Raw genomic sequence first — 27611 nt, 5'->3', positions numbered from 1 at the left:
CGCAAAGCCACCCCCTTTGTTGATTTTAATTCCCTGTAAGCCAACCCTGTAAGCCATGTTGTCAGTCGCCCCTCCCTCCGTCAGGGCAAGAGCAGACAATTGTTCCGCGCCTTTTTTCTGTGCAGACGCCATACCACGGCAAGCATGGAGCCCACTCAGATCACTTTGGCAATTAGGAGTACATTAAACACCACGCGCATTATCCAGCAGTATATGCAGCACCAGTACCTGGCAAAGCGAAACCGGGCGAGTAGGCGACATCAGCGCGGTGACGAGAGTGATGAGGACATGGACACAGACTTCTCTCAAAGCACGGTCCCTGCCAATGTGGGCATCATGGTGTTAATGGGGCAGGTTCATGCAGTGGAACACCGATTCTGGGCTCGGGAAACAAGCACAGACTGGTGGGACCGCATAGTGTTGCAGGTCTGGGACAATTCCCAGTGGCTGTGAAACTTTCGCATGCGTAAGGGCACTTTCATGGAACTTTGTGACTTGCTTTCCCCTGCTCTGAGGCGCAAGAATACCAAGATGAGAGCAGCCCTCACAGTTGAGAAGCGAGTGGCAATAGCCCTGTGGAAGCTTGCAACACCAGACAGCTACCGGTCAGTCGGGAATCAATTTGCAGTGGGCAAATCTACTGTGGGGGCTGCTGTGATGCAAGTAGCCAACGCAATCAAAGATCTGCTGATATCAAGGGTAGTGACCCTGGAAAATGTGCAGGTCATAGTAGATGGCTTTGCTACAATGGGATTCCCTAATTGTGGTGCGGCCATAGACGGAACCCATATTCCTATCTTGGCACCGGAGCACCAAGCCAGCGAGTACATAAACCACAAGGGGTATTTTTCAATAGTGCTGCAAGCACTGGTGGATCACAAGGGATGTTTCACCAGCATCAACATGGGATGGCCGGGAAAGGTACATGATGCTCGCATCTTCAGGAACTCTGGTCTGTTTCAAAAGCTGCAGGAAGGGACTTTCTTCCCAGACCAGAAAATAACCGTTGGGGATGTTGAAATGCCTATAGTTATCCTTGGGGACCCAGCCTACCCGTTAATGCCATGGCTCATGAAGCCATATATAGGCAGCCTGGAGAGTAGTCAGGAGCTGTTCAACTACAGGCTGAGCAAGTGCAGAATGGTGGTAGAATGTGCATTTGGTCGTTTAAAAGCGCGCTGGCGCAGTTTACTGACTCGGTTAGACCTCAGTGAAACCAATATTCCCACTGTTATTACTGCTTGCTGTGCACTCCACAATATCTGTGAGAGTAAGGGGGAGATGTTTATGGCAGGGTGGGAGGTTGAGGCAAATCGCCTGGCTGCTGGTTATGCAAAGCCAGACACCAGGGCAGTTAGAAGAGCACAGGAGGGTGCTGTGCGCATCAGAGAAGCTTTGAAAACCAGTTTCATGACTGGCCAGGCTACGGTGTGAAAGTTCGGTTTGTTTCTCCTTGATGAAATCCCCCACCTCTTGGTTCACTCTACTTCCCTGTAAACTAACCACCCTCCCCACCTCCCTTCGATCACCTCTTGCAGAGGCAATAAAGTCATTGTTGCTTTACATTCCTGCATTCTTTATTAATTCATCACACAAATAGGGGGATAATTACCAAGGTAGCCCAGGAGGGGTGGTGGAGGAGGGAAGGACAAGGCCACACAGCACTTTAAAAGTTTAAAACTTATTGAATGCCAGCCTTCTGTTACTTGGGCAATCCTCTGGGGTGGAGTGGCTGGGTGGCCGGAGGCCCCCCCACCGTGTTCTTGGGCGTCTGGGTGAGGAGGCTATGGAACTTGGGGAGGAGGGTGGTTGGTTACACAGGGGCTGTAGCGGCGGTCTGTGCTCCTACTGCCTTTCCTGCAGCTCAACCATACGCTGGAGCTTATTAGTTTGATCCTCCAGCAGCCTCAGCATTGAATCCTGCTTCCTCTCATCATGCTGCCGCCACCTTTCAGCTTCAGCCCTCTCTTCAGCCCGCCACCTCTCCTCCCGGTCATTTTGTGCTTTCACTCTGACATTGTCTGCCTCCATGCATTCATCTGTGCTCTGTCAGTGTGGGAAGACAGCATGAGCTCAGAGAATGTTTCATCGCGAGTGTGTTTTTTTTTGCCTTCTAATCTTCGCTAGCCTCTGGGAAGGAGAAGATCCTGTGATCCTTGAAACACATGCAGCTGGTGGAGAAAAAAAAAAGGGACAGTGGTATTTGAAAAGACACATTTTATAGAACAATGGGTACAGTCTTTCACTGTAAACCTTGCTGTTAACATTACATACATCGCACATGTGCTTTCATTACAAGGTCACATTTTGCCTCCCCCCACCGCATGGCTAACAGCGGGGAACATTTCTGTTTAACCATAGGCAAACAGCCCAGCAGGAACGGGCACCTCTGAATGTCCCCTTAAGAAAAGCACCCTATTTCAACCAGGTGACCATGAATGATATCACTCTCCTGAGGATAACACAGAGAGATAAAGAACGGATGTTGTTTGAACGCCAGCAAACATACACTGCAATGCTTTGCTCTACAATCATTCCCAAGTACATGCTACTGGCCTGGAGTGGTAAAGTATCCTACCATAGTGGATGGAATAAGGCTGCCCTCCCCAGAAACCTTTTGCAAAGGCTTTGGGAGTATATCTAGGAGAGCCATGAATGCCAGGGCAAATTAATCATTAAACATGCTGGCTTTTAAACCTTGTATAGTATTTTAGAAGGTACACTCACCAGAGGTCCCTTCTCCACCTGGTGGGTCTTGGAGGCAGCCTTGGGTGGGTTCGGGGGGTACTGGCTCCAGGTCCAGGGTGAGAAACAGTTCCTGGCTGTCGGGAAAACCGGTTTCTCCGCTTGTTTGCTGTGAGCTATCTACAGCCTCCTCCTCATCGTCTTCCTCGTCCCCAAAACCTGCTTCCGTGTTGCCTCCATCTCCATTGAAGGAGTCAAACAACACGGCTGGGGTAGTGGTGGCTGAACCCCCTAAAATGGCATGCAGCTCGTCATAGAAGCGGCATGTTTGGGGCTCTGACCCAGAGCGGCCGTTCGCCTCTCTGGTTTTCTGGTAGGCTTGCCTCAGCTCCTTAAGTTTCACGCGGCAGTGCTTCGGGTCCCTGTTATGGCCTCTGTCCTTCATGCCCTGGGAGATTTTCACAAATGTTTTGGCATTTCGAAAACTGGAACGTAGTTCTGATAGCACGGATTCCTCTCTCCATACAGCGATCAGATCCCGTACCTCCTGTTCGGTTCATGCTGGAGCTCTTTTGCGATTTTGGGACTTCTGCATGGTCACCTCTGCTGATGAGCTCTGCATGGTCATCTGCAGCTTGCCTCACTGGCCAAACAGGAGATTGAAATTCAAAAGTTTGCGGGCCTTTTCCTGTCTACCTGGTCAGTGCATCTGAGTTGAGAGTGCTGTCCAGAGCGGTCACAATGGAGCACTCTGGGATAGCTCCTGGAGGCCAATACCATCTAATTGCGTCCACAGTACCCCAAATTCGACCCAGCAAAACCGATTTCAGCGCTAATCCCCTTGTCGGGGGTGGAGTAAGGAAATCGATTTTAAGAGCCCTTTAAGTCCAAAAAAAGGGCTTTGTCATGTGGATGGGTGCAGGGTTACATTGATTTAACGCTGCTAAATTCGACCTCAACGCCTAGTGTAGACCAGGGCTAAGTTCATGTTTTGTCCTCGCAGAACATATTTACTGCTGACCTGATTTTAAAAGATCTGTTGCCTACAGAAAACTTAACAATGCTAGGCCACTGATGTACTGAGACTACTGCCTGTGGCATACTGAACAATATTGGCTTACTGTTTCCTTGTGTTCCCCATTGGTCTGTCTGTATCCATCTGATGTCTTATACTTAGATTGTTAGCTCTCTGGGGCAGGAGCAGTGGTTTTTGTTCTGTGTTTGTAAAGAGCCTAAACACAGTGACACCTTGTTCCATGATTGGGGCTCTTTAGCACTACAGTAATACAAATGATGATGATAGAAGTGCTGAACATCGGCACTTGCCATTGACTTCAGTGAGAGCTGGGGTTGCTAAGCACCTTCTGAAAATCAGGCGATACATGTAATTATTTAAATATTTTTGCTTACTAGGAGAGTCTCATGTTACAACCGTATATGCAAAACTTCTGCGGGAGCAAGCTTTAAGGGTATGTCTAACTGTAATAAAAGACGCGTAGCACGATCCTGGCTGGCACAGGTCAGCTGACTCAGGCTGGCAAGGCTCAGGCTGCAGGGTTAAAGCTAGTAGTGTAGACATTCAGGCTGGAGCCTAGGCTCTGAGACTGCTCTAGACCAGTGGTTCTCAAACTAGGGGCGCCACTTGTTCAGCGAAAGCCGCTGACGGGCCAGGCCGGTTTGTTTACCTGCCGTGTCCGCAGGTTCGGCCGATTGTGTCTCCCACTGGCCGCGGTTCGCTGCTCCAGGCCAATGGGGGCTGCAGGAAGGGCGACCAGCACATCTGTCGGCCTGCGCTGCTTTCTGCAGCCCCCATTGGCCTGGAGCGGCGAACCGCGGCCAGTGGGAGCTGCGATCGGCCAAACCTGCGGATGTGGCAGGTAAACAAACTGGCCCAGCCCGTCAGGGGCTTTCCCTGAACAAGCGGCGCCCCTAGTTTGGGAACCACTGCTCTAGAGCGAGCCCAAATGTCTACACTTTAATTTTTAGCTCTGCAGCCCAAGCCCTGTGAGACGGAGTCAAATGACCTGGCTCTGACACTTTGTGCTGCAGGTTTTTTATTGTAGTGTGAACGTACCCTGAGAACTTGTTCCCACTGAAGTGTATGGGAGCAGTAACTTCAGTGGGAGCAGTATCTTTGCAATTAACGTAACATTGACATTCACTTTTTCAGTTTCTGGGGATAAAAACTTCAGAAAAGGGATAAAAACTTCCTTAAAAGTTTACTAAATGAAGCCGTTCTTTTTTTGGCTTTTGTTTATAGCAGCCTCTACAAACTACTTGAAATACATTTGACACTCCTGGTAGTAATTTTTACTACAAACACAGAATCATTTATTTTATATTAAAGCCTGCATTTATTTAGATCATATTGTCTGTGATATTTAATGATGCTGCACTGCTTAAAAACAATTTATAGTGGAGAAAACTGACGTATATAATTTTTAAATAAATATGAAAATGATTGATTATCATGTCTCCTTACCATCCAATTAATAGCGCAATCTCTAAATAAGCCACTTTTCAAGTTGTATGCTAAATGAGGTGTTGAGTGATTTATAGATTTGGGGTTTGTTTGTTTTTTAATGATGGGGTATGTGAATTCTTTGGTTCAATTTTAACTGCATTACAGAGCCTTAAATGTTAGTTTGGAAAATGTAGAAGGATTTGTGTGTGGGTGCATGGGAGGGAGAATGGTGATTTTTAATTGAATGTTTTTTAAGCTCATAGTGTATGCCTAGCTGCTCTAAATTGGAGCTTGATAGAATCAAAACAGCTTACTGTGTTAAACAGTCAGACACTCTGAGTAGCAGCGTTGAAACGTGGAGTGTATGAGACCACCTGATTGACTAGTAAGCGGCACATTCCCAACCTCATGTGCAGTCTCATGTTTCTCCTCCTCTTCCCTCTCCAAGGATCAGAGCTGGTGTTAATGCAATTCAAGTTTCGACTGAAGGCAGTTCTCATTATTTCCTTTGCATCAACATTATCAGCTTCAAGTTACCAATTTGTAACCATCTGGACGTACACATTAAAGAACTATGATAAGACAGTTGAGGCCAGACTTTCAAATAGGGAATTGTATTGATCTTTGTGTATAATTTAAAGCTAAATAGAGCCCCATTTGGGATTTAATTCTTTCCATCTGCCACATTTTAAATAAAAGCAAAATAAAAAACCTTCTAAATTTAACTTTACTGATCTTTAACTTTTTGTGTAACAAACGCTATTCATCTGATGAAGTGAGCTATAGCTCACGAAAGCTTATGCTCAAATAAATTTGTTAGTCTCTAAGGTGCCACAAGTACTCCTTTTCTTTTAGCGAATACAGACTAACACGGCTGCTACTCTGAAACCTGTATTTATAACTGATTCTTCTATTCATCCCCTTGTTGTTGAATAGTCTCTTAGGCTGGGATTTTCATAACAGCCCAAAGGTATTGGCGCTCAAATCCCATTAAAAGTAAATGGGAATTTGGTGCCTAACTCCCTTAGCTTCCATAGAAGGTATCAGCCATAATTATATGTCAGCATTTCCAATAGTGTTGAGAGGATCTCAGTTATAGAGTTCATCTTGTGCTGTTTCTTCATCTCAGGAGTTCCTTTCCCTAAATTCTTTTCCCCACTTCTGGGAGCCACTGTCTCTGTCTAGTGGATTTTCAAGCAGGTCTCTATTGAGAGGACATGAGAAACAGTCTCCCTAGTCTCAGTTCTAGCCCCCAGCAGCTGCTCATCCCCTGCTGAAGCCTGCTCAGTTGTTCTGTGGTGATGGCATATATGTAAGCCCTTTCATTTTCAGATTTTTACCAAAAAATCACGGGTTTTACAAAAAGTATTATTCTTTTTTTTCTGATTTTCAGCCTAATTTTGTATCCTTCAAATATATAAAAAATAAAGTTGTTCTATAGGAAAATACAATACAATGCATGAGATGTAGGTATTACAATAATACATTAGTCTGTGTGAATATGCAAAGCAGCCTGTTGAAGTAAGGCTATGTATTAGTCTAGAAAATACACACAATAAACAAACAGGCATGCAAGTAAGCTCTGAAATACTGTGCGCATCTGAACATACTGATGAATCTTATGCGCACCACATACACATGTCAAGCTGTTAGCAGATAACGGTTTAAAGATCCAAAATACTAAAATGGGAAGAAAACAAAAATCAGTATCAGAAGAAGTTTCAGAATACAAGGAAGAATTCAAAAGTTTTAAAGAAACAAACAGGAGAAAAGGATGAAGTTCAGTGTATGCACTGCAAATGGTGTGGCCCAATTATGAAATGTAAATATTTATAGGCTAAAAGTTCTAAGTCTACAACATTAAACTGTTTATTCAAATGAAAAGTTTTATTTGGGAATTAGAGATATATTGTTTTCTTAAACTCAGAGGTGGCATTGTGTTTTGAGTTCTGTTTTAGTTCTGCAGCAAATCGTATTGAATTCCATTCACCAAAGCATTAATCTACTTAACACTTTTCCCCCCATCCTTCCATCCACCAAAATAAACCCTGATATTTACCTAGAAAAATCATTAATAGTTTTTGCCAGCGATTTTCATCTGTTTTTGTCTGGTAGTAATAAACACCAATACATTCCTGGGAAAAATAAAAAAATATAACGACCAAAAACGAAGGGCCATACATGTAGGCAGTTTAGTTGGCCAAGGGGATGGAGCATGCTCAGTGCAGATAGGCTCTTCAGATAATTTAACTGCCCCCCTCTAATAACCCTCCAATGAATATGTATGAATTTCAGTTTTTCAGATGCTTATAACTTGGCTAAGTTTGGGTGGATTTTCACAAGGACAGAAAAAGGCCCATCCTAACAATAGAAAAGGAGTACTTGTGGCACCTTAGAGACTAACAAATTTATTAGAGCATAAGCTTTCGAGAGCTACAGCTCACTTTGTAGCTCATGAAAGCTTATGCTCTAATAAATTTGTTAGTCTCTAAGGTGCCACAAGTACTCCTTTTCTTTTTGCGAATACAGACTAACACGGCTGCTACTCTGAAACCTAACAATAGAGTAATGCCCCTGCCAAACTTAAATTCCTTCTCCAAAGCATAAAGGCATTAGTGTGCTAAGAAATTCTTAACATGAGCAAAATATATTTTTTCCTAACCTTGTTCTGGGACACAGCTGAACAATTTTTGCTGAAACTTGAAAAATATTACAGCCTGAAGCATGCACCTGACATGGAAGATTTCAGCCTGACGGTTAGTTTTGAGAAAGTTAAAAGCAAGTGAAAAATAGGGTCGTATAATAGAAAGTGTTAGGCAGCCTTATACAGAGCCATTGTTAACAGTGTCACCTATGGTATAAATGCAAAAAGTAAAAAATTTGTTGTTCACAACTGTACAGTTAAGATTGCTTTAAGTGGTGGCACATTCCACTGATTTTTATTAAAAAAAACCCAAAGTATTTCCTTCCAAAATTCATACTACTTTCTAAAGGACTCCAGATTTAATATTTGCAAAAGTTGTGATTACTCTGAATAGGTTAAAAGTTACAGCCACTTAACAATTACCCCATTCTTAAAATGTCCACTGGTTGTATAGTCTTTCTTTGGTTTCTCTAGTTTAGTAAAAAGAAAAGGAGGACTTGTGGCACCTTAGAGACTAACAAATGTATTTGCCCCAAGTAGTCCTTTTCTTTTTGCGAATACAGACTAACAGGCTGCTACTCTGAAATCTAGTACTGTCAAAATTTAAAAATCGCAAACTTACAATATGGATAGATATTGACAATATCTCCTCTAAAGGGTATAGTTGGATTTAATTGTTACCCAAGAAAAAATATTTGTATTTTTGGGAAAGGACTGGCACAATAGTAAAACCGACACAGAATGCAAGTATCCAGCCTCAGCCTCGATTTTCATGGCTTAAGACGAGATGCAGAGTGTTGTATTTATATATACAGTGCCGTGGTTTCTCAGATAGTCCCTTGTGTTTAAAATCTTTTCCAACGTTCATATGTTTCTAGGTGGTCTAAAAAAAAAATCAGCAGCAAAATCTGTTCCATAAGCAATTGGATTGGGATGGTTCTGTTGGCATCAGCACAACATGCATAGTTCATTTCAGCACGTGTCTGGTGCATTATCAATATACCCATCTAGACAGAGCTCCGCGGAAGGCTTTCTCTCTAATCTTCATGATGATGCAAAGAGTTTTGCAGCACTCTGTCTGATCACAGAAGTGTGTTCAACTCTGTCTTATAGAGCTTGGGTTGGGTCCACCTACTGGGTAGAGTAGCTTAGCTCTACTTCATTAAGGCATAGAAAAGGATACTCTCTGCTTCGTTACTTGCCCAGAGGGAAGGGGAAGTACTAAGTCCATATGTTAGTGCAAAAGAATAGTCAGAAATCATATTTCCAGGTAAAACACCAGTTTTCCTTCCTTAAAAAGCAGAAGAATTAAATGCCAAACAATTGTATGCCGACATTTTTCTTTTCTCTTTAGTCCTTTGGTAAAAGCAGGTAATTGAACTTTGGAGGTGGCTTTAATAATAATAATCTATTATTTCCAGTTCATGTTTATATTTCAAATCACTCTGTGCATATTTTAAAAACAAAGCAAAACTGGAGAGTTGTTTTCTTTTAATTTGGTTTTCAGACAGCTTGGTCTGAGAGTTCATGATGTGACTTGGAAACCATATCAAATCATGATTTATTTCTTGGCCTGTGATTGTATGGCGACAGAAAACCTACCTGACACTGCTGTCTTTTTCTTTTTCTTCTCACTAACAAAGTGTATCTGAAAGTAACGTAGTTGAAAGACAACAGCTTTGCTTTGCCTATTTTTCTGTTTCTTCTTCATTTGCTGTGGCTTTGTGAGAATTTGAGCATTATGCTGCAAGGAATGGATAGTGCTGTTGCAATAATTGGGGCCAGTTGCAAGCTGAACTATGGAAAAGTAAATGAAAGTTTATTATGTGGTCCAGTTACCTGTAATAGCAAATGGGGATGGCTGGTAACAAGACTCCAACTCAGCCTGTTACCTAACATTATTTATGAAAATCAGTAAAAGTGAAAAACAGATTAAGTTAGTCTAAACAGAAAGTTGTTTACCAATACAGCTCCAGGACCATATCTGGTAAACAAGAAAGCTTGGAAAAGTTAATAGAACACGTCATGCCATGTCATGTTGGAAGTTAGGCCTAATTAGGGAACAATATAATGAGAGGATAGACTATTCTGCCACCCCTTTCTTTTGTTTGGAGGCCCTTAAGAAGAGACTTTGGGTGGGAACAGATGGATCTCCTGAGGTGTTCCTGGAGGAGGAGGAAAGCCATCAGGCTTCCACTCCATTCCAGACACTTTGTCCTTCACCTGTGGATCCCAAAGGTAGTCACACCATCAAAAAGCCAAGACCTCAGCACAGTAGCAGAGATGTATGCCTATCACTGCTGCACCAGTGAAGACTTCAGGCAGAGACACGTGAGATCCTGCTCTGTCTCCCCTTCACTTATGTGTTCCTTTCTGCCTCACTATTTTTCCTCTGTTTCTCTCTTGGCTTTCGATTTTATCCTGAGATCAACTGTGCTATGCAGCGCCACCACAAGACAGTCCATCCAGCTCTGTCCAACCTGAGAGAGGCCAGAGGGTGAACCAGACCTGCCAATGACATCCCAGACCAAGAAATAAGCCAGAGCCTGGGACACTGCTGTCCTGGATGACCTTAAAACCCAGAGCATCCATGTGACTGACCGGCTGCCCAGGTTCCTGAGAATATCAACAAAAGCCACATTTCCCCTAATTTTTATTAACCTGTCTCTTCTCACTGTTGTGAGTGTCTGTCTGCAAAGGCAGGGAAAGTGACCATCCTTCACATCTTGGAGCTGAAAGAAAAGGAGTACTTGTGGCACCTTAAAGACTAACAAATTTATTTGAGCATAAGCTTTCATGAGCTACAGCTCACTGCATCTGATGAAGTGAGCTGTAGCTCATGAAAGCTTATGCTCAAATAAATTTGTTAGTCTCTAAGGTGCCACAAGTACTCCTTTTCTTTTTGCGAATACAGACTAACACGGCTGCTGCTCTGAAACCTGTCATCTTGGAGCTGAGTAATAAAATTGACCTTTTCCTGCCACCAAGAATGGTTGTCCCACATAATAAGACTCTGTCTTCTCTTTTGAAAGGGGCTGTGATGTGTTTGTTCTATATAATCAGTTCAATTTTAAAGTGGTTTTTAACCTGTTTTAGCTTTCTTTTTATGTGTGCTAACAGATAAATCTCTAAACTTTACCATGAATTTCTTGTGTGCTTGGTATAGAACTAAGCATGCTAAGGTGTCTGTATACCAAGCCCCAAACCTTGTTTTAAACTGTTTAATGTGAAACAGTTTCAGGGTAGTGTTAACTCTTTGGGCCCATATATTCTATCTAAATTAATACAACAGTGGTTTGCATTTAATAGTTGTGCATTTTTTTTCTTATTTGTCTAAGGTATGATTGTTTTGTGGATTGACATTAGTCATCTCTCTTTTTTTTGTGGTTCAGTTAGGGTGGTTTAGTGATATCATAATCAGACATGGAATGCCGGATGTTAGTTCTGGGGACAAAGTTTTATTTGCAGTGAGGGGAACTGTTGGCGGTAAGGATACCAAATCTGCTTCTTGGATGAACAAGTCCATTATTGTTGTTCTTTCCTAAGAATATCTTGTACACTGAATTAGTTGATAAGGGTTTATGGGTGAAGGAAACCTTTGTTCCTATGTTTCCTTGATGTATTTGTCCTACAGATATAGTTTTGTCTGTTTCCCCATTCATTAAAGAAACAGTGTCAGATTTTTATGGAAAAAATCCTATAGAATTTAATAAGATAAAACAAAAAGATAATTGAAAACTTATTCTAAAAACCTACAGAATTTAACAGATACATTTTTCAAATCTTCTTGTAGAATTCTGTAGGAGGGATACAATTCTTTTAAATTCTATACAGCTGTGAAAAACAAACAAAAAACACCTATCGAAAGGTAACTTTCCTAGAAGGAATGAAGGTTGGTTTTGTGGCTAAAGCACTGGAAATCAGAGTGAAGTTCCCAGATCCTCCCACAGACTGCCTATATGACATTGGACATGGGTCTTTGTCCCCTGTCCTGAAAACACTATGCATGTGCTTATATTTATGCTGTGAGGTAGTTCCATTAACTTCAGTGAAAATCCTATGTGCATAAAGTTAACCACATAGATAATTGCTTACGTGATGGTTCCATAATCTGTCTGTGCCTGAATATGCCACCTATAAAATGGAATAATACTTATTGTCTCTCTTGCTCTGTCTATCTTTTCTTTTCAGGTGCTAAGGTCTTCAGGGCATACACTCTTTCTTACTACATGTATCTACTGGCCTAACGCAATCCATCCCAGATCTTGGTTAGGGCTTCAGGTGCTACTGTACTGTAAATAATAATAGTAATGATGAATGCTGAATTTTAAAAAAACTTCCCAGCATATATGCTTATTTTTATACCTCATTCAGCTATGTGAACGAACATAGGTTAGCCAGTTAGCTTGCTTTTACTTTTCTTTCTAGTCAGCTTCACTTTCTAATTCTCATGCCCATGCACACCATTGCAGTGTTTGAGTTGGCAACATTGCACAAGTATGTTTGTGTAAATCAGAGTTGGGCTGAATGCACAAAGTTCAGATCAACATAAGAACTTCAAAATTTCAAGGAAGGGGTCAAATCCAAGGTTTTGCAGCAAAGGCTAATAGATGAGTGCTGGCCCAGCAATAACATGAAAGCAAAATTCACCTTCCAAAATCGGTTTATCTGGCATTTTGCTTAGTTGATCACAAGTGTGTTATTTCATGTCTGTGTTTCCAAATGTCCAGACTTTGGGCTTGAGATGACTAAAGTGGTTTGCAACAAATCCAGGAGAGTTCATATATGCAAAATGTAGCATTAATAGTGTGTATATTTAATATATTTCCCCTGTTTTCTGACAGTATATATAAAATGGCAGAAATCCAAAAATCCAGAAATCCAAAAATCAGGAGTTATCTGTCTTGCATCAATCTTCACTGTTTTCATTTTTCCCCATATGTAGTTTGTCAAAAATAAATTCCAGATTTCCTTTTTTAAGGAGGCAATCCATGCTAGGTTACATTGTTGAATAATGTTTTTAAATCATACTGTTTATATTTAGTTTTTTGTTATAATTTGGGGACTCTGAAAAGTATAGCATAGTTCTTCAGAGCTGTGTAGTGTAATTGTTTTATAAAAGGATTTGTTGTGTTTTATAACCAAGACATCAATAGTGTTCTCAGGATGCATTTTGATAGATTCAATTCAAATTATTTGTATGAGGATTTATTTTAGCTATAGAAGATATTTGAAGTCAACCTATGACATGTAAGCTATTTATATTCAATGTGCATTGTTTTACCTCACTGAACCTAATTTATTACAGCAAAATTTCTCCTACATTTCTTTCTTCACTGTATCCTTGTTGAATTGATACTTGGCTATATCTAATTTTAGATTTTTTATGTATATATTTAATTATAAGAATTGCACAATTTAGGCCTTACAATTTTTTTTAAAAGTTTTTTGCATTTGTAATAGTAATAGTGATTGCCATTTTAAAAGTCCACCTCTGTTCTCAGTTGCTATACAGAGGTATCTCTGGGGCGATCACAAGTACTCCACTTCTAAGGGCATGTCTACATGAACACTTACTGTGCAGCAAGCTAAGATGTAAAGCTACAACATTCCAGTATGCCACGCATTGTCTATGTGGACCCTGCTGCTGCACTCTAAAAGTTCCATTGATATACTGTGGTTTGAAAAAGCAGTACGTCAGTGTTTGCTAGGGAACTTTTAAAGTGCATCGGCAGGGTCCACACAGACATTCAGTGTGCGGCATGCTGGAGGACTATCGATTTACACCCCAACTTGCTTTGCAGCAAGTGTATGCGTAGACGCGCCTTTAAGCATTGAGAGATACTGTGATACATATAACAGGTTTCAGAGTAGCAACCGTGTTAGTCTGTATCCGCAAAAAGAAAGAAAGTACTTGTGGCATCTTAGAGACTAACAAATATATTTGAGCATGAGCTACAGCTCACTTCATCGGATGGAAGCTTATGCTCAAATAAATTTGTTAGTCTCTAAGGTGCCACAAGTACTCCTTTTCTTTTTGTATTACATATGTCATATAGAACAGATTGTTGACATTTTAATGGTGACCGTTGCTGTGATCTTGTCAGATAACATACCATAAGGTTATAGGCCTAGTTAGAACTTCAGTGGGAGATGCTGTGAATTTATATATTTTCATAACATGTACTCTGTGTGTGTGTGTGTGTGTGTGTGTGTGTGTGTGTGTGTGTGTGTGTGTGTATACACATACACATAACGTTATAAAATTCCAGCAGTTACAGGACCATGTTTTCAACTGAAATGTTCACTAATACAAATAAATGGAACGTATACCTGTGTGATGCTCCTCAGGGCACCATGGGCTGTGAGTCAATCTTGTTGCCACCTGTCCCTAGCCTAAGGGAGTCTTGTCTGGGCCAGCTGGGTGTTAGCTTACTACCAAAACCACCCTGTCAGCTACTCAAGTTCTCTCCTCTGGGCCCTGCAGTTCGACAGTAGAGGTACCCCAACCACTGATTCCCTTCTAAGTATCCCCCTGCGGTGTCTAGCCCCTGATCACTGGATACCACAGAAATCCCAGATTCTCTGTTCCCAAATGAACAGTGTTCCATGTTTTTCCCATTTAACTTAGATCCCTGCTCCTGTATCACACACAGCCATTAAGTTCAATTATGGTAAAACAAAAGGAAATTTGTTTAAAAAAGAATAGTGATTCTGATAGAAATAAATGGTTTTGTACAAAACAAAATCATCAATCACAAACTAGGGCCTACATTTATTAACAGTTACCTAGCTAATAAAGTAGATTCTAACCCGAAAGTTCAGTCTTCTGTAATGTTTGCTGGCCCCTGTCTTTCATGAAGCACCTCGCTCATCAAGGTACCTCCTCAGTGAATGGATCCAGAGTGTCTTTCTCTGCCCAGAGATATAGTGACTCAGTCTTTTGACTTTATTCCTACCCTGGTGATCCCCTTGCTCTCATGTTGTATGTTTTCACTTCCAGTTGGTTTTGATGATTATAGTTTGTCTTTGATGGTTTTCCATTGACTTTTCTGAGTTGGCACCAAGACAGACAATGGAGCACTATACATTACGTAGTTGGCTAGCCGGAAGTGGGGATGACAACTCCCTTCTGCCTGAATAGGCCCTCACCAAGACACATGATTCCTTGGTGATTTGCTTTCACTCCAAGACCATAAGGACATAATTTTCAGGAGAGTTACATTATTCCTTAAATATTACCCATAGATGCACCTCACAATGAGTGAGTATTGATAAGTTATAAGCTTTCAGTAGGGACCTCAGACACTACCATTTATGGATAAATACCAGGAAAATAGTGTGTTATGTGCTGTGAGTTTGTCTAGGAAAGTACAAGGTAGCCTCTGCACTGGGCTACTGTAAAGGATCTGTGCCAAAATTTGACAAGATAGGTTGTGACACACAGAAGCCTCTACAGTAGCCCAGTGCAAAGGCTACCTTGTACTTCCCTAGATGGCTTCTGTAAATTATGTTGCCTGCTAATGCACCAAAGGCAGCCTGGGATTGCCAAGTCATGGGGAAGGCCCAACCATGGTCTGTATGTCAGCTCTATGCCACTAGAGAACTCTTTTTGCTCAGTTGCTACTCTCAGGGATGGCAGTGCTGGCTTAGCGGCCTCTCTGCAAAATGTGAGCATCACAGTATAGAATATCGGCTTTTATCTTAGTCCTGCTGAAGTCAGACCTATTTCCTTAATTGAAGTATTGATGTATTTCCTCATCTCTCGCTCTGATAATCAGGTCACCGATTTCAAACTCCAGGTTGAATAGGATTTCAAATTCTAAATAGTGCTGTTTTGCTGAAAATATGAGACCTAGTTTTATTTCCTCTTCTGTTACACTTCGCCTTGTATCTTTGAATTTTTTCCTTTTGGCCTGTTTTGCTGGGCTTAGATAAGGAAAGACAAATTACTCGTCTCACCCCAAACCCGGCCTTATAATTTAAAATTGATGCTTTATTTAGCCACTGCCCAATTTGTTCATGGTGCAAACCCAGCTCAGGAGATGTGGGCTTACGGTTCAAGTTTTGCCTGTAATCTTGGAGGAGACAAGCCCCTTGTTGGTTGAGAAGAGGTATGGTATGTAATGAATGAAACCTTATCTTGGGAGCACTAGGAAACCCTTCCGTAACCTGTGAAGGAATAGTTCCGGGAGTTGCTGTCTCTGGGCACCTGTATGGATTTGGGATGCTGCAATTGGTCACTCTGAGTCTGTTTACCACTCGGTGATTGGGTTCTCTTTGGCAGGTGTAGTGGGTGGGGTGGGTAGTGAAGGTGTCTAGTGGATGAAATGCATTCTGCTATAAGGAAGGAAAGATCAGAACTCTCTGTACCAATCCATCGGGCTCTACTCCCTTCTCTGGAGAGAGGGAGGGCAAGCGAGCAGATTCCTTCCCTTCCTCTCCCTACGCTGCTGAGTTTCAGTCTCAAAGGTATGTATTTGGAGGGTGGACTTGTTGTGGACGAGGTAAGCAATGAGTCCTGGGGGATTCTGGTTGTTGTAACATGGCTGTCTGTGGGCTGGAAGGGTGTTGGTGTGAGATCCCTGTACTAGCTGTGGATAAGGGGACTGTAAAAGAAAGAATAAATTGATGTCAGCCTTTTGTTTCTCATTGGGATTGGATAGCATTTCTGTATACAAAGTAAGTCATCCTACTTAAAAAAAGGTGAATATCTATCAGAGTAAAACAGATGTTTCTTCATGTCAGAGTTACGCATCCTTCGCATCTGATAGGTTGACAAAATGGATCTTCCAGGAATGGCTGTGGGGGCATTTGTTCCAGTGCCCCGGATATGTACATTGCATCTGCACCCAGGAGGGCACTCCAAAGCAGTAACAGCCTAGCAGTCACTTTCAAGAGTGCCTTTAATTGATGACCCCATGTGGCGCAACAGTGATTTATAGTTTTTCCATTAAACTTTTGATTTAGAAACGCCACTGCTTTGTCAATAATTTAGAAGTGATGGAAGACACACTTTCTGCCTCAGTTCCTGTCTATTCTGCACCTTAATTTAAGCCTCCAGTTTTTATTCATATAGTTTATTCCATTAGACATTACAGTTCCCTCATCTTTTCTTTAAGGCTATACCATTAGTTATTACTTGCACATTATAGATCATTCCTCTGCTTATGTTGCCATTACTTAAAGTGCTACTTTTCTTTTTATTTAATAATCTTTCTTTTTTAGTTATGTTCCCATTATTATTTCATAAACTGATAAACTTTCAAGGCTGTTATGATCATCTAGTCTGGCGTCCTGTATATGTATAGTGATTGCCATTTTAAAAGTCCACCTCTGTTCTCAGTTGCTATACAGAGGTATCTCTGGAGCGATCACTCCGGCGTTCCTGTATGGAGATCAATAACTTGCATCTCAACTAGCGTGTAACACTTACAATGTCATCCAATCTTGATTTCAATATTCAAGTTTCAATATTGTTGCCCAGCAGACTCTTACTTGGCAGAAACCTTTTGTCGTCATCGTCGTCTGTTTTCTGGCTGCTCTAAAAACTCGTATCTGTGTTGTGACCATTTTAAAAACAGAAATAAACTATATGCAATCAATTTGCAAACTTGTTTACAGAGAAAGACACCGACCTAATGGTTGATCTGGTCAGAATGTTCGGAATAAATCACATTGTTTTAAGATGTTAATCTCTTTTAATCTTTTCCTAGCTATCCACAACAAATTGAATAAAAGATGCTGGTAACTGTCCCTGAAAAGGTGTTGGGTTTGCTGTTACATGCTTTAGTTTGACATGTGGGACACAGCCACAGCCTTACATGTCCTTCTTTGTTTTTCCCTTTCAGTCTTCAGGTACCAGTATTACCGTTGATATCGCTGTTATGGGAGAAGCTCATGGGCTCATTACCGACCTTCTGGCAGATCCTTCGTTGCCACCTAATGTGTGTACTTCCCTGAGAGCAGTGAGCAACCTGCTGAACACGCAGTTAACCTTCCAGGCTATTCATAAGCCAAGGGTTAACCCTTTGGTGTCCTTCAGTGAAAACTACACCTGCTCTGACTCAGAGGAATGTCCAGAAAAAGGAGAAAAGCTAGCTATTCCCAAGGTACGTGCTAATCTACATGTTGGCTATCACAGTGAATTTATTCCAGCTACTAAAACTTGATTCCCCCCTTTTGGTATAATATTGCATGGTTGGGTGTTTTAATGAAGATTTTTTCCTCATCTTTTGAAGCATTAATCATTTACGTCTATAAGAAGCAAAATTAAATGGACTATTTGTGTCTTGTGGTTAGACAGTTCCTATTCCTTCAATGCTCCCACAGTTCAAACCTGATCCTTCATGCAACTTTAGAAATAGGCATTCAACACAGGATAATTTACATACTTGCTATTCCTGTTTCTTAGTAGGTGTTTGAAGGAGTTGGAATAAGGGGGAATGGGAAGAGCACAGCTCTCTCTCTATGCTCTCATAGACTTCAAGGTCAGAACCCACCATTACGATCATCTAGTCTGACCTCCTGCACAACGCAGGCCACAGAATTTCATCCACCGACTCCTGCAATAAACCTCTCACCTATGTCTGACTTATTGAAGTCCTCAAATCATGGTTTAAAGACTTCAAGGTGCTGAGAATCCTCCGGCAAGTAACCCATGCCCCAAGCTGCAGGGGAAGGCAAAAAACCCCCAGGGCCTCTGCCAATCTGCCCTGGAGGAAAATTCCTTCCCGACCCCAAATATGGCGATCAGCTGAACCTAAGCATGTGGGCAAGACTCACTAGTCAGATACCCAGGAAAGAATTCTCTGTAGTAATTCAGAACCCACCCCATCACAGGCCATTGGGCCTATTTACCACTAATAGTCAAAGATCAATTAATTGCCAAAATCATGTTATCCCATCATACCATCTCCTCTGTAAACTTATCAAGCTTAATCTTGAAGCCAGATAGGTCTTTTGCCCCCACTGCTTCCCTTGGAAGGCTGTTCCAGAACTTCAGTCCTCTGATAGTTAGAAACCTTCGTCTAATTTCAAGTCTAAACTTCCTGATGGCCAGTTTATATCCATTTGTTCTTGTGTCCACATTGGTACTGAGCTTAAATAATTCCTCTCCTCTTTGGTATTTATCCCTCTGATATATTTATAGAGAGCAATCATATCTCCCCTCAGCCTTCTTTTGGTTAGGCTAAAGAAGCCAAGCTCCTTGAGTCTTCTTTCATAAGACATGTTTTCCATTCCTCAGATCATCCTAGTAGCCCTTCTCTGTACCTGTTCCAGTTTGAATTCATCCTTCTTAAACATGGGAGACCAGAACTGCACACAGTATTCCAGATGAGGTCTCACCAGTACCTTGTATAACGATACTAACACCTCCTTATCTTTACTGGAAATACCCCGCCTGATGCATTCCAAGACCACATTAGCTTTTTTCACAGCCGTATCACATTGGCGGCTCATAGTCATCCTGTGGTCAACCAATACTCCAAGGTCCTTCTCCTCCTCTGTTACTTCCAATCAGAAGTAAAGGGGAGCTCCTCCTAATCTCTCTGACTTGAGGGAACTCATCTCTGCTTCCTCCTTTTACTTTAGTGTTGATAACTGCCTCTCCCTTTTCAACTTTGACCACTGAGTGTAGGTAGTGAAGTCATTATGCATCATTAAGCAAGAGGGAATGAAATGGTGAGATCAGTGCACTCTTCAGTTCTCAAGATCAGAATTCAAATCTTAATTAGAATTACAGGTGAAATGAGTTCGATGTTCTTGTCTTCATCCCTTAGCACCTGATCCAAAGCCCATGGAAGTCGGTGGGTATCTTTTTTCATTGACCTCCATGTGCTTTGGGTCATGCCACAAATGACCATTGTCCACTTGAAAAAACCCCCACACAATTCCATATAGCGAACAACATTTGCTTAAGAAAGGTCCATTGCTGGAGATAACGAGATTTAGTAAGGACTGAGTTGCAGTGGCAGAGCTATGTATGTAAAGACAAGATATTAACACATCTAAACTGCTTTTTTTTTCATACACTAGCTTGAGCAGAGCTAGCATGTGCTTGTGTACCCATGCTGGGTGGCTCACTCCCAGATGCAGTGTAGACATACCCATAAAGAACTAACCAATGCTATGAATTCCTGATTTCTATATATGCATGTTAGCAACATTCACTAGATAGAGAGAAACCTCTTATCAGCTTGGAGGTCATTTAAATTGCCGGTCATCCACTCTGACATATAAAAATTTAGTAATATTGCCATTAGCAGCAAGGCTTATATTTTACTTTGGGAACTCAGTAAAACAATTCTATGTTGTTTTGTTCTTATCCTATACAAATAGTTTCTGCTGCCTAAAGTTATGGAGGCAACTGATCATCAATTTTTTATATTTTATAGGACTTTTAATATGCATCTTTCAGTTTTATAGAGCTTACATTTCCTTTAATTGAAGAAAAATTAGTCCCACTGAGCACTTTTGCTGTATATACTCTATTTAATGTAATAGCTCCTATTGAAAACTCAATATTCATTGGCCCAGATGACTGCAGTAATGGTGATATTTCCATATGCATAAAATAGTAGATATTAAGATTTCAGTGTGGATTGACAAGTGCTGAATTTCTTGGGAGGCTCTCTGTAACAAGATAAATTAGATGCAAACTAACATATTTAGAGAGTTTTGAAAAAACAACATATACAGAAAAACAATCTTATATTACAGGCAGGGCTGAAGGACTGCTTATTCTTAAGGTTGCCTGACACTTCCCATTATGAGACCCTGATTTCATAGAATCATAGAATCATAGAATCATAGAATATCAGGGTTGGAAGGGACCCCAGAAGGTCATCTAGTCCAACCCCCTGCTCAAAGCAGGACCAAGTCCCAGTTAAATCATCCCAGCTAGGGCTTTGTCAAGCCTGACCTTAAAAACCTCTAAGGAAGGAGATTCTACCACCTCCCTAGGTAACGCATTCCAGTGTTTCACCACCCTCTTAGTGAAAAAGTTTTTCCTAATATCCAATCTAAACCTCCCCCATTGCAACTTGAGACCATTACTCCTCGTTCTGTCATCTGCTACCATTGAGAACAGTCTAGAGCCATCCTCTTTGAAACCCCCTTTCAGGTAGTAAATTTCAATTGCTTATAACTTTGCAAAACTTTAAGCATTTGGCCTGAAATTTACCATTCACAGTGTCTACCTCAGACTGAATCTTTTGACCCAATGGCACAATAAGCCAATGACATCCTTATAAACATGTATATATTTTATTTTTTTAATACTTCTCAAACTGAAACTGAAAATTTCAAACTGAAAATTTGTCACGATAATGAAAAGGCAACAAATAATTAATATAAAAATACAACATCTGCAACATACTGATACATACTCGTATATCCGCAATAAAACTGACCCCACAAATAACAGTAACCCCCTAATCAACTCCACCCATTCCCTCAATCTGCCTCCTCACCAGACACCTGGGAAAAGCCCCATCAACAAGAATCAGTAGAGAGATGTAAGGAGCATGCAAGACAATCAGATGAGTCAGGAAAACCCTGCTGCAAGCAATCCAATAAAATTTATCCCCACCCCCTTGCCCTGCCATGATTTTTACTGGTAAAAATGATTTACATGATTTTTACTGGTAATTACTGGTAATTTACTGGTACCAGTAATTTTTACTGGTAATTTTTCTTCCTTTTTGCAAAAACATTGTGGAAGATTTAGTGTCCCATCACTTAAATGTTTTATTTTCATGGATTGTCTTCAATTTGGCTGGATAGAGCAGAGAAATCTGCAGGGGTTTTTTGGGTTTTTTTTGGGGGGGGAGGGTGGACAGTGGGGTTGTTTTGTTTGTTTTGCTTCCTTTCCTGCTTCCTATTTCTGATGTCAACGTATGTGTGGCTGCTGTTTCCAACTCTTTAAGCAACTTGCTAGTGTGACTTTGGCCAAGTCACTTAGGGCTCGTTTCTCAAAGGTGCTGAGGTCTTTAACGTTGACTTCAATGGGATCTCTGAGTGCTGAGCATTTCTGACAATCAGTCCCTTGACCTTTCTTTGCCTCAATTTCCCCATCAGTAAAATAGGGCTTATGGCACTTACCCACCTCACAGGGTATGTCAGTCTCAATTAATGAATTGACATTTGAGATCCCTGATAGAAGGTGATATATAATTGCAAAGCATTATCTGCTCTAGCGCCTACGGAAGAGTCTGCCTCCAGGTCTGCTCAGGCGAGTGTCATCAACTTGGACCACAACAACATCTGCCACAGGTTTACCGACCTTGGAGCCTGCACCAGTGAGAAGAGACCGCAGTGGCAGCATCAAACCTCATGAATCTTCTTCAACCAGGTAAGAAAACATTTCTTTGTATCTTTAGGAGAACTTCTTTGGTTTTCTGTGGGCATGTAGGTGTGTAATAATGTCTTCTCTTGGGAAACTGTAGGTCAGAAATTTGAAAGAGTTCCCATTCTAGGGGTTTTTTTTTGGTTTGGTTGGTTTTTTTAAGAGAATTAAAGCCTTTATATTAGGGCAGATTATTACAAACACAAATTCGGCAAGGTTTAGAAGCCAAAAGGTTCAATGAGTTGCAAAACCAGAACTTAAAAAGATTATGTAAAAAAAAATTGTCTATTAAAGGTCTTTGCTACATTCTTCTTCTATATCCTTATACTCTTTCCTCTGCATTTTCTGAGCAGATAGTTCTGATGATTGATTATAAATATTTTTAAATGAAATGTACAATTTCAGCCATCTGACAATAAGAGCAAGAAATTTCACAGTGTGTTTTAGTGGTTCCATTAATATTATTATTTCAAGAATACCGCAAGTTTTCAAGGGGCTCAACGGATATAAAAGAAGATAAGTTCTCAACCTTGATTAACTTTCAAGCTAACTGATTCAAATGTAATGTAAACAATAAAAAGTCATTTGCAAAAGTGTAAGCAGACAACATCACAGAGAAGTATAATCTTGGAAGGCAAGGCCAAAGAAGTGGGTTTGAAAAAGGAAAAGGAGAGTGTTCCAAGCATTAAAAAGGTACAATATAAGAACTGTGACACAAAGGGAGGAATTAGGTAGGAGAACATTGATTGCATAGTGCACAAAGCAGGCATGATAGAATTTGAAACCAGAGACATACGTGGGGGCAGAGTTGTGTAGAACCATTCCTTACAGAATATTTTCTAGCACTGTATCCAGACTAGTTTTCAATGTTCCCAGGAAGTGCTGCTCACCAGGTGCACCATACAATTTTATGTGGGGATTGGCAAATTCTTATTACAAAGTTTATAGTTCTGGTATAGAAACAAAATAAAGAGCTAAACTTTCTGTTCATGTATGTATTAAGGCTTCCAAGCTTCCTTGTGCTATCAACATACAACCCTTCCAAATTCCCTCGGTCCCTGTTGTCTCATCTTATTAAAGGGCTTGTCCTATAAAGATCTTCCTTTCCATTTGCTGCTACAGGAACAGGATCACAGCAAGTATTTTATGGGTATGGAAATTGTGAGGCCCATGTTATTTGAAGATGCCTGAAGTTTCAGGCCTTCTAGAGGAGACTGCCTCTAGGGGACACCTGAAGATTTCCAGCTGCAAATAGGATAATTAATAAGGTCATGGCCCTGGCTGTGGTAAAAGCTGTAGAGAGGGGGAGAGGGGAGAGATGATCATCATATTTTATAGCCCTGGAATCGGCCACAGAGGCATCCTTGAAAATATCTGGGGACTGCAGGATGTCTTAGAAACCAAGTGATCCAGTAAAGTGAAATATAAACAAGATAGCACCATGTGGAAATCTTTTTCAGCCACTGTTTTTCTGTGATTCATTCAGCTTTCTTGACTTATATTGTCGATTCCAGACTCTCACATAGTATGTAAGCTTCCTAAGAAGGGAATCTGAAGCGAGGGGGAGGGGAGCAATTAAATATTGCTAGTGATGTTTTTCTACAATTATGTAACTCTTTATGATGAGCCAACTAAACGCGCTATCAATTCTTCCTAAGTTTAATGTCACCAATTGCATAATGATAGCTCTGTCAAGCCTCCCAGCCTACTGTTAGCTACTCTTCCATTATAGGAGCAGAAGCAATTCATACTCCAGAAGAGGAAAGTGAGGCCTGTATGTCTAGCCTAACTTAGCAGGACAGATAAAGATTGGGACATTTTGCATCAATAAAACGCTCAAGAAAAAGGTCTTGACTAGAAAAAAAAATCTATTTAATGGCTTATTATTTCCCTTGCACTTTATCTGTGTTTGGCAAAGTGAGGCTGGAGGGCGAGGGAAAGGAATGTGCATCATTCCATTGTCCCCAAAGCACAAAGGCAATGGAGCCATTCTGTGGCAGCTGTTACAACCACAGGATCTGCAGCTTTTGTGCCCCACAACCCTTATGAGCAGGAGGTAGCCTATGTATTTCCATAATTGTGGATGTCTGCTTTGCCCAGACTGCTGCATAGGTTCCAGAATCCTGCACAGACACTCCTCTCTGTGCAGAAGTAGTGAGGCAAGGTCCTTGCATAGCCTTAAAGGAAAGTAACTTCATGAAAGTAACATCTTAGGGTTCCGTATTCGCTTACTTCCTTAACAAGTGAGAAGATTTTCCTAGCTCCCAGCATTTCATTCTCATCCTAGGATCCAAAAACTATCTGGGTTCATTCTGCCTTTTGCTTCATGACTGATAACTATTCTGCCATATGAAGGTAGCTAAGCCATGAGACAGAACAGAACCTCGCTTGCTCTTCCACAGCCGTAAGATTTCTGTGGTGCTAACAAGTGAAACAAAAAAATTGCCTTAATATATAAAAAATTCTTCTTACTAACTTAAGGGATTTTATATTATTGCTTTGAGGGACCATCTGTTGCCCTATGTCCTAGGTCAGCGTTTAAAATGAGAAGGACTGGGACCTGTTCACCATCTTGTGTTAGAATCTTGAAGCACAGCAGAGTTGGGTCATGACAAGGATTACAGGGCAAAGGCCTTATGGATCTGTGCCCTCATTGTGGAAGAACGAACTGAGGCATCTGTGCAAGCAGGTGGCATGTGGTCGTTCCTTTATTAAATTACAGAGATAAATGCAGCTTTTCCACCTTACAGAATCACCTGGCATCAGGACATAAGAGATACAGAAGTGTCAAGCCTGCCATTCTCATTTTCCCTTTTTTTTTTCTTTTTTATGGTGCTTTTCAATGATTTTCTCTTAGATCAGTGACAGATATCTAGCTTTCCAAGAGTCTCTTAGTAGGGATTTTTGTTTTCAAAAGCTGCATGTGATGTATCTGAAAGGTGCTGGATTGAAAGCCTTGGAAACTAGAGGGCTCTATTTATTCACAAAGCAGACACTCCACAGGTAGCAGTACTGCAAGCTTCCCCCCAGTGTGATTCAATCCTGCTGTGGAAGCTGCCTCACTACAGATTGCATTAAGTGGCACCCTTGATGGCAATCTGAGGAGAAAAATCCAATGGGCCTGATTTTCATGGACACCAACGCCCTTTTATACTGCTTCAGGTATGTAAAGAGACCTTAACGAGGTGTAAATTTAATTGAAGCCCACTTTTAGACTGCTTCCACACCCTCAGCATAGCATAAAGGAATTTTAGTATAAATTAAATGAAAAGGCCTGGGCACTGAAGTCACTCCTAGCGGCAGTCTCACTAGCACCAAAGCATGGTTGAGGTAAATTGGAAAGCCACCTTGGAAGAATCTTACCATACCCATGTTTTAACTGTGTTTGGCTTAAATCAAGGATTTAAATGTCTGGAGTTGTCAGTCCAGCACCTTTTGGCAATACTGAATTCACTAAAAACAATCATTCAAATAGTTGATAACGCAGCCCTCCACAGTAGAGTTTTTTGTTCTTACACGTGGAGTGTGGTGACAATTAACTTCTCTCAGAACTCTGTCACCAAGACCTTTACAGGCCTGCAATGCTTATGTAATAATAGTTGTGTGTGTTTGTACTCTTGATCTCACAGCACCGACCTTTGGAACAACTCAATTCTGATGGCCATCACAAAAAGTAGGTCCTTCTCGGCCTCCTATGCGATGTCTGCTACAAACCATCTGAATTCCAAAAGGCAAAGCCGACAAGGTGAACAGTTATTTCTGGTTTGACATTTATTTTATTTAGTCAAGCTTGCTTTCCCTAAAGCTGCAATGTATTCTGGGAAATCTGGTGACTGACACACACACAGGGCATCTTTTGTTTTCCCTCTACTCTTTCTCCTCACTCACATTCCCATAAATTAGACTTCAGTTATTTCCATCATTTAAAAACACAGTGATCTAAAATGCTACAGCTTCTGGTAGTGTTGCTGTATTGTTTTGATGTTTCCATTATAAAAGTTATTAGTTTCTGTTCTATTACTTCAGTGATCTATGTGCTAAATTCATTTACCTCTAGGCAATCCCATGACTCCAGTAGGTTGAAGACCAATTGTATCTCATAACATGCTCATTAAACTGACTGTATATTTTCCATTGTCTTCATTAAGTTTGCCTGGTTATAATAAAACATAGAATTTGTCTTTGTGGGAGATAGGCATAAGCAGCTAATTGTCCTTATCATCCAATTATATCCAAATGACAAGCACATTTTAACCTATATGCCTTTCCATCTGTCATGGAAAAAAGTCTAAAAGGCCTTTATTGATGGTCAGATCAAATCAAATTCATATCTGCCAATTTGGGAAGCACAGTTCTTAGACAAGGTTTTAAAAAAAGTTAACAGTAACCAATGAATAAAAGGATCCAACTAGTTTCAAAAGGTTCTTTTTAAAAAAAAAAAAAAAAAGAATAAACCTAGAAATTCTTTTTCTGACATTGTAATGACAAGTGATGTTACTTAACATTTTCACTCAGTACTGGGAGACTTCAAAGGAATGCCAGATTATGTTTTAGCCAGAAAAAAAATTAGGGAAGATAACTTCTTAAATGATCATAACATTTACAATAGAACAGTTTTTTGAAATCATCAGTGGGTATAGATGGCTATCTAACCTGACTTGTATTGGAGTCCACGAGAATGTTTCCCCATGCTCTCAAGCACCAAATAAAGATGATTACCATGGCTTCTCTTGCTAAATCAGCACATTTGAGCTGAAATTTTCAAAAGCAGCCATTGATTTTGGTGATCAGTTTGAAACAACTTGAGGCTGTTTTTCAGAAGTGCTGAAAATCCACTGATCAAAGGGAAGTATGTGGGACCTGTCTTCCTGGCCTAATGTTGGGCCCCAAGGAATCCAAAATTAGAGACCATTTTGAAAATACATCTGCATGTTTATTAGATCACTGTCAGCCATGTTTCCTAGAAGAAATTGTTTTTCAACTTCAAGCTTGGAGCAAACTTTGATAACTCCCCTGAGATGGGTGACATTTCAGCAGATTGAGGTCAATAAGAGTTTTACCATGGACATGAATAGGGTCAGGATTTCACCCGTATGATCAAAGGAAGTTTATAATGGAAATGTTGGCATGATCTTGACCCTACTGTCTAGAAAAATCTGCTACAAATATAAAATTCACACACAATTTAAAGCTGTAGGAGATTTGACCCTCTCTATCTTTCTTATTTCTCTTCCATCTATCCCCTCCTTATAAAAATTTATAAACAAACCTTTTTCCATTCTGAAAGAGGGAAAATATTTTCATTTTAGAAAGATTCTCTTCATTACTTTTTTTTTAAACTCTTTCACTGCTGTTTTTTCACTGCATCTGTTATGCTGCTCATGTCTCTAAAATGTTATGGCATGCTTGGTACAGGATTGTGTTACAGCAGCATAGCAGATGCATTCTGGGTAGAAGTAAAGTATCTC

At 40.8% G+C, this 27611-nt stretch overlaps 1 protein-coding gene across 1 annotated transcript in view; it reads left to right on the top strand.

The window, feature by feature from the left end:
• The window catches only part of PDE3A (phosphodiesterase 3A), a 376294-nt gene that overhangs the window by 292226 nt on the left and 56457 nt on the right, over positions 1 to 27611 (top strand). Inside the window, exons 3-5 of the mRNA XM_038380928.2 lie at positions 17645 to 17905; positions 21995 to 22149; positions 25773 to 25888. Of these exons, the coding sequence (XP_038236856.1) occupies positions 17645 to 17905; positions 21995 to 22149; positions 25773 to 25888 (532 nt within the window). The remainder of the gene's footprint in view (positions 1 to 17644; positions 17906 to 21994; positions 22150 to 25772; positions 25889 to 27611) is intronic.

Source organism: Dermochelys coriacea, chromosome 1, assembly GCF_009764565.3.
Source record: "Dermochelys coriacea isolate rDerCor1 chromosome 1, rDerCor1.pri.v4, whole genome shotgun sequence".
Classification (NCBI taxonomy): domain Eukaryota; kingdom Metazoa; phylum Chordata; order Testudines; family Dermochelyidae; genus Dermochelys; species Dermochelys coriacea.
This window is presented reverse-complemented; position numbering and strand designations above follow the sequence as displayed.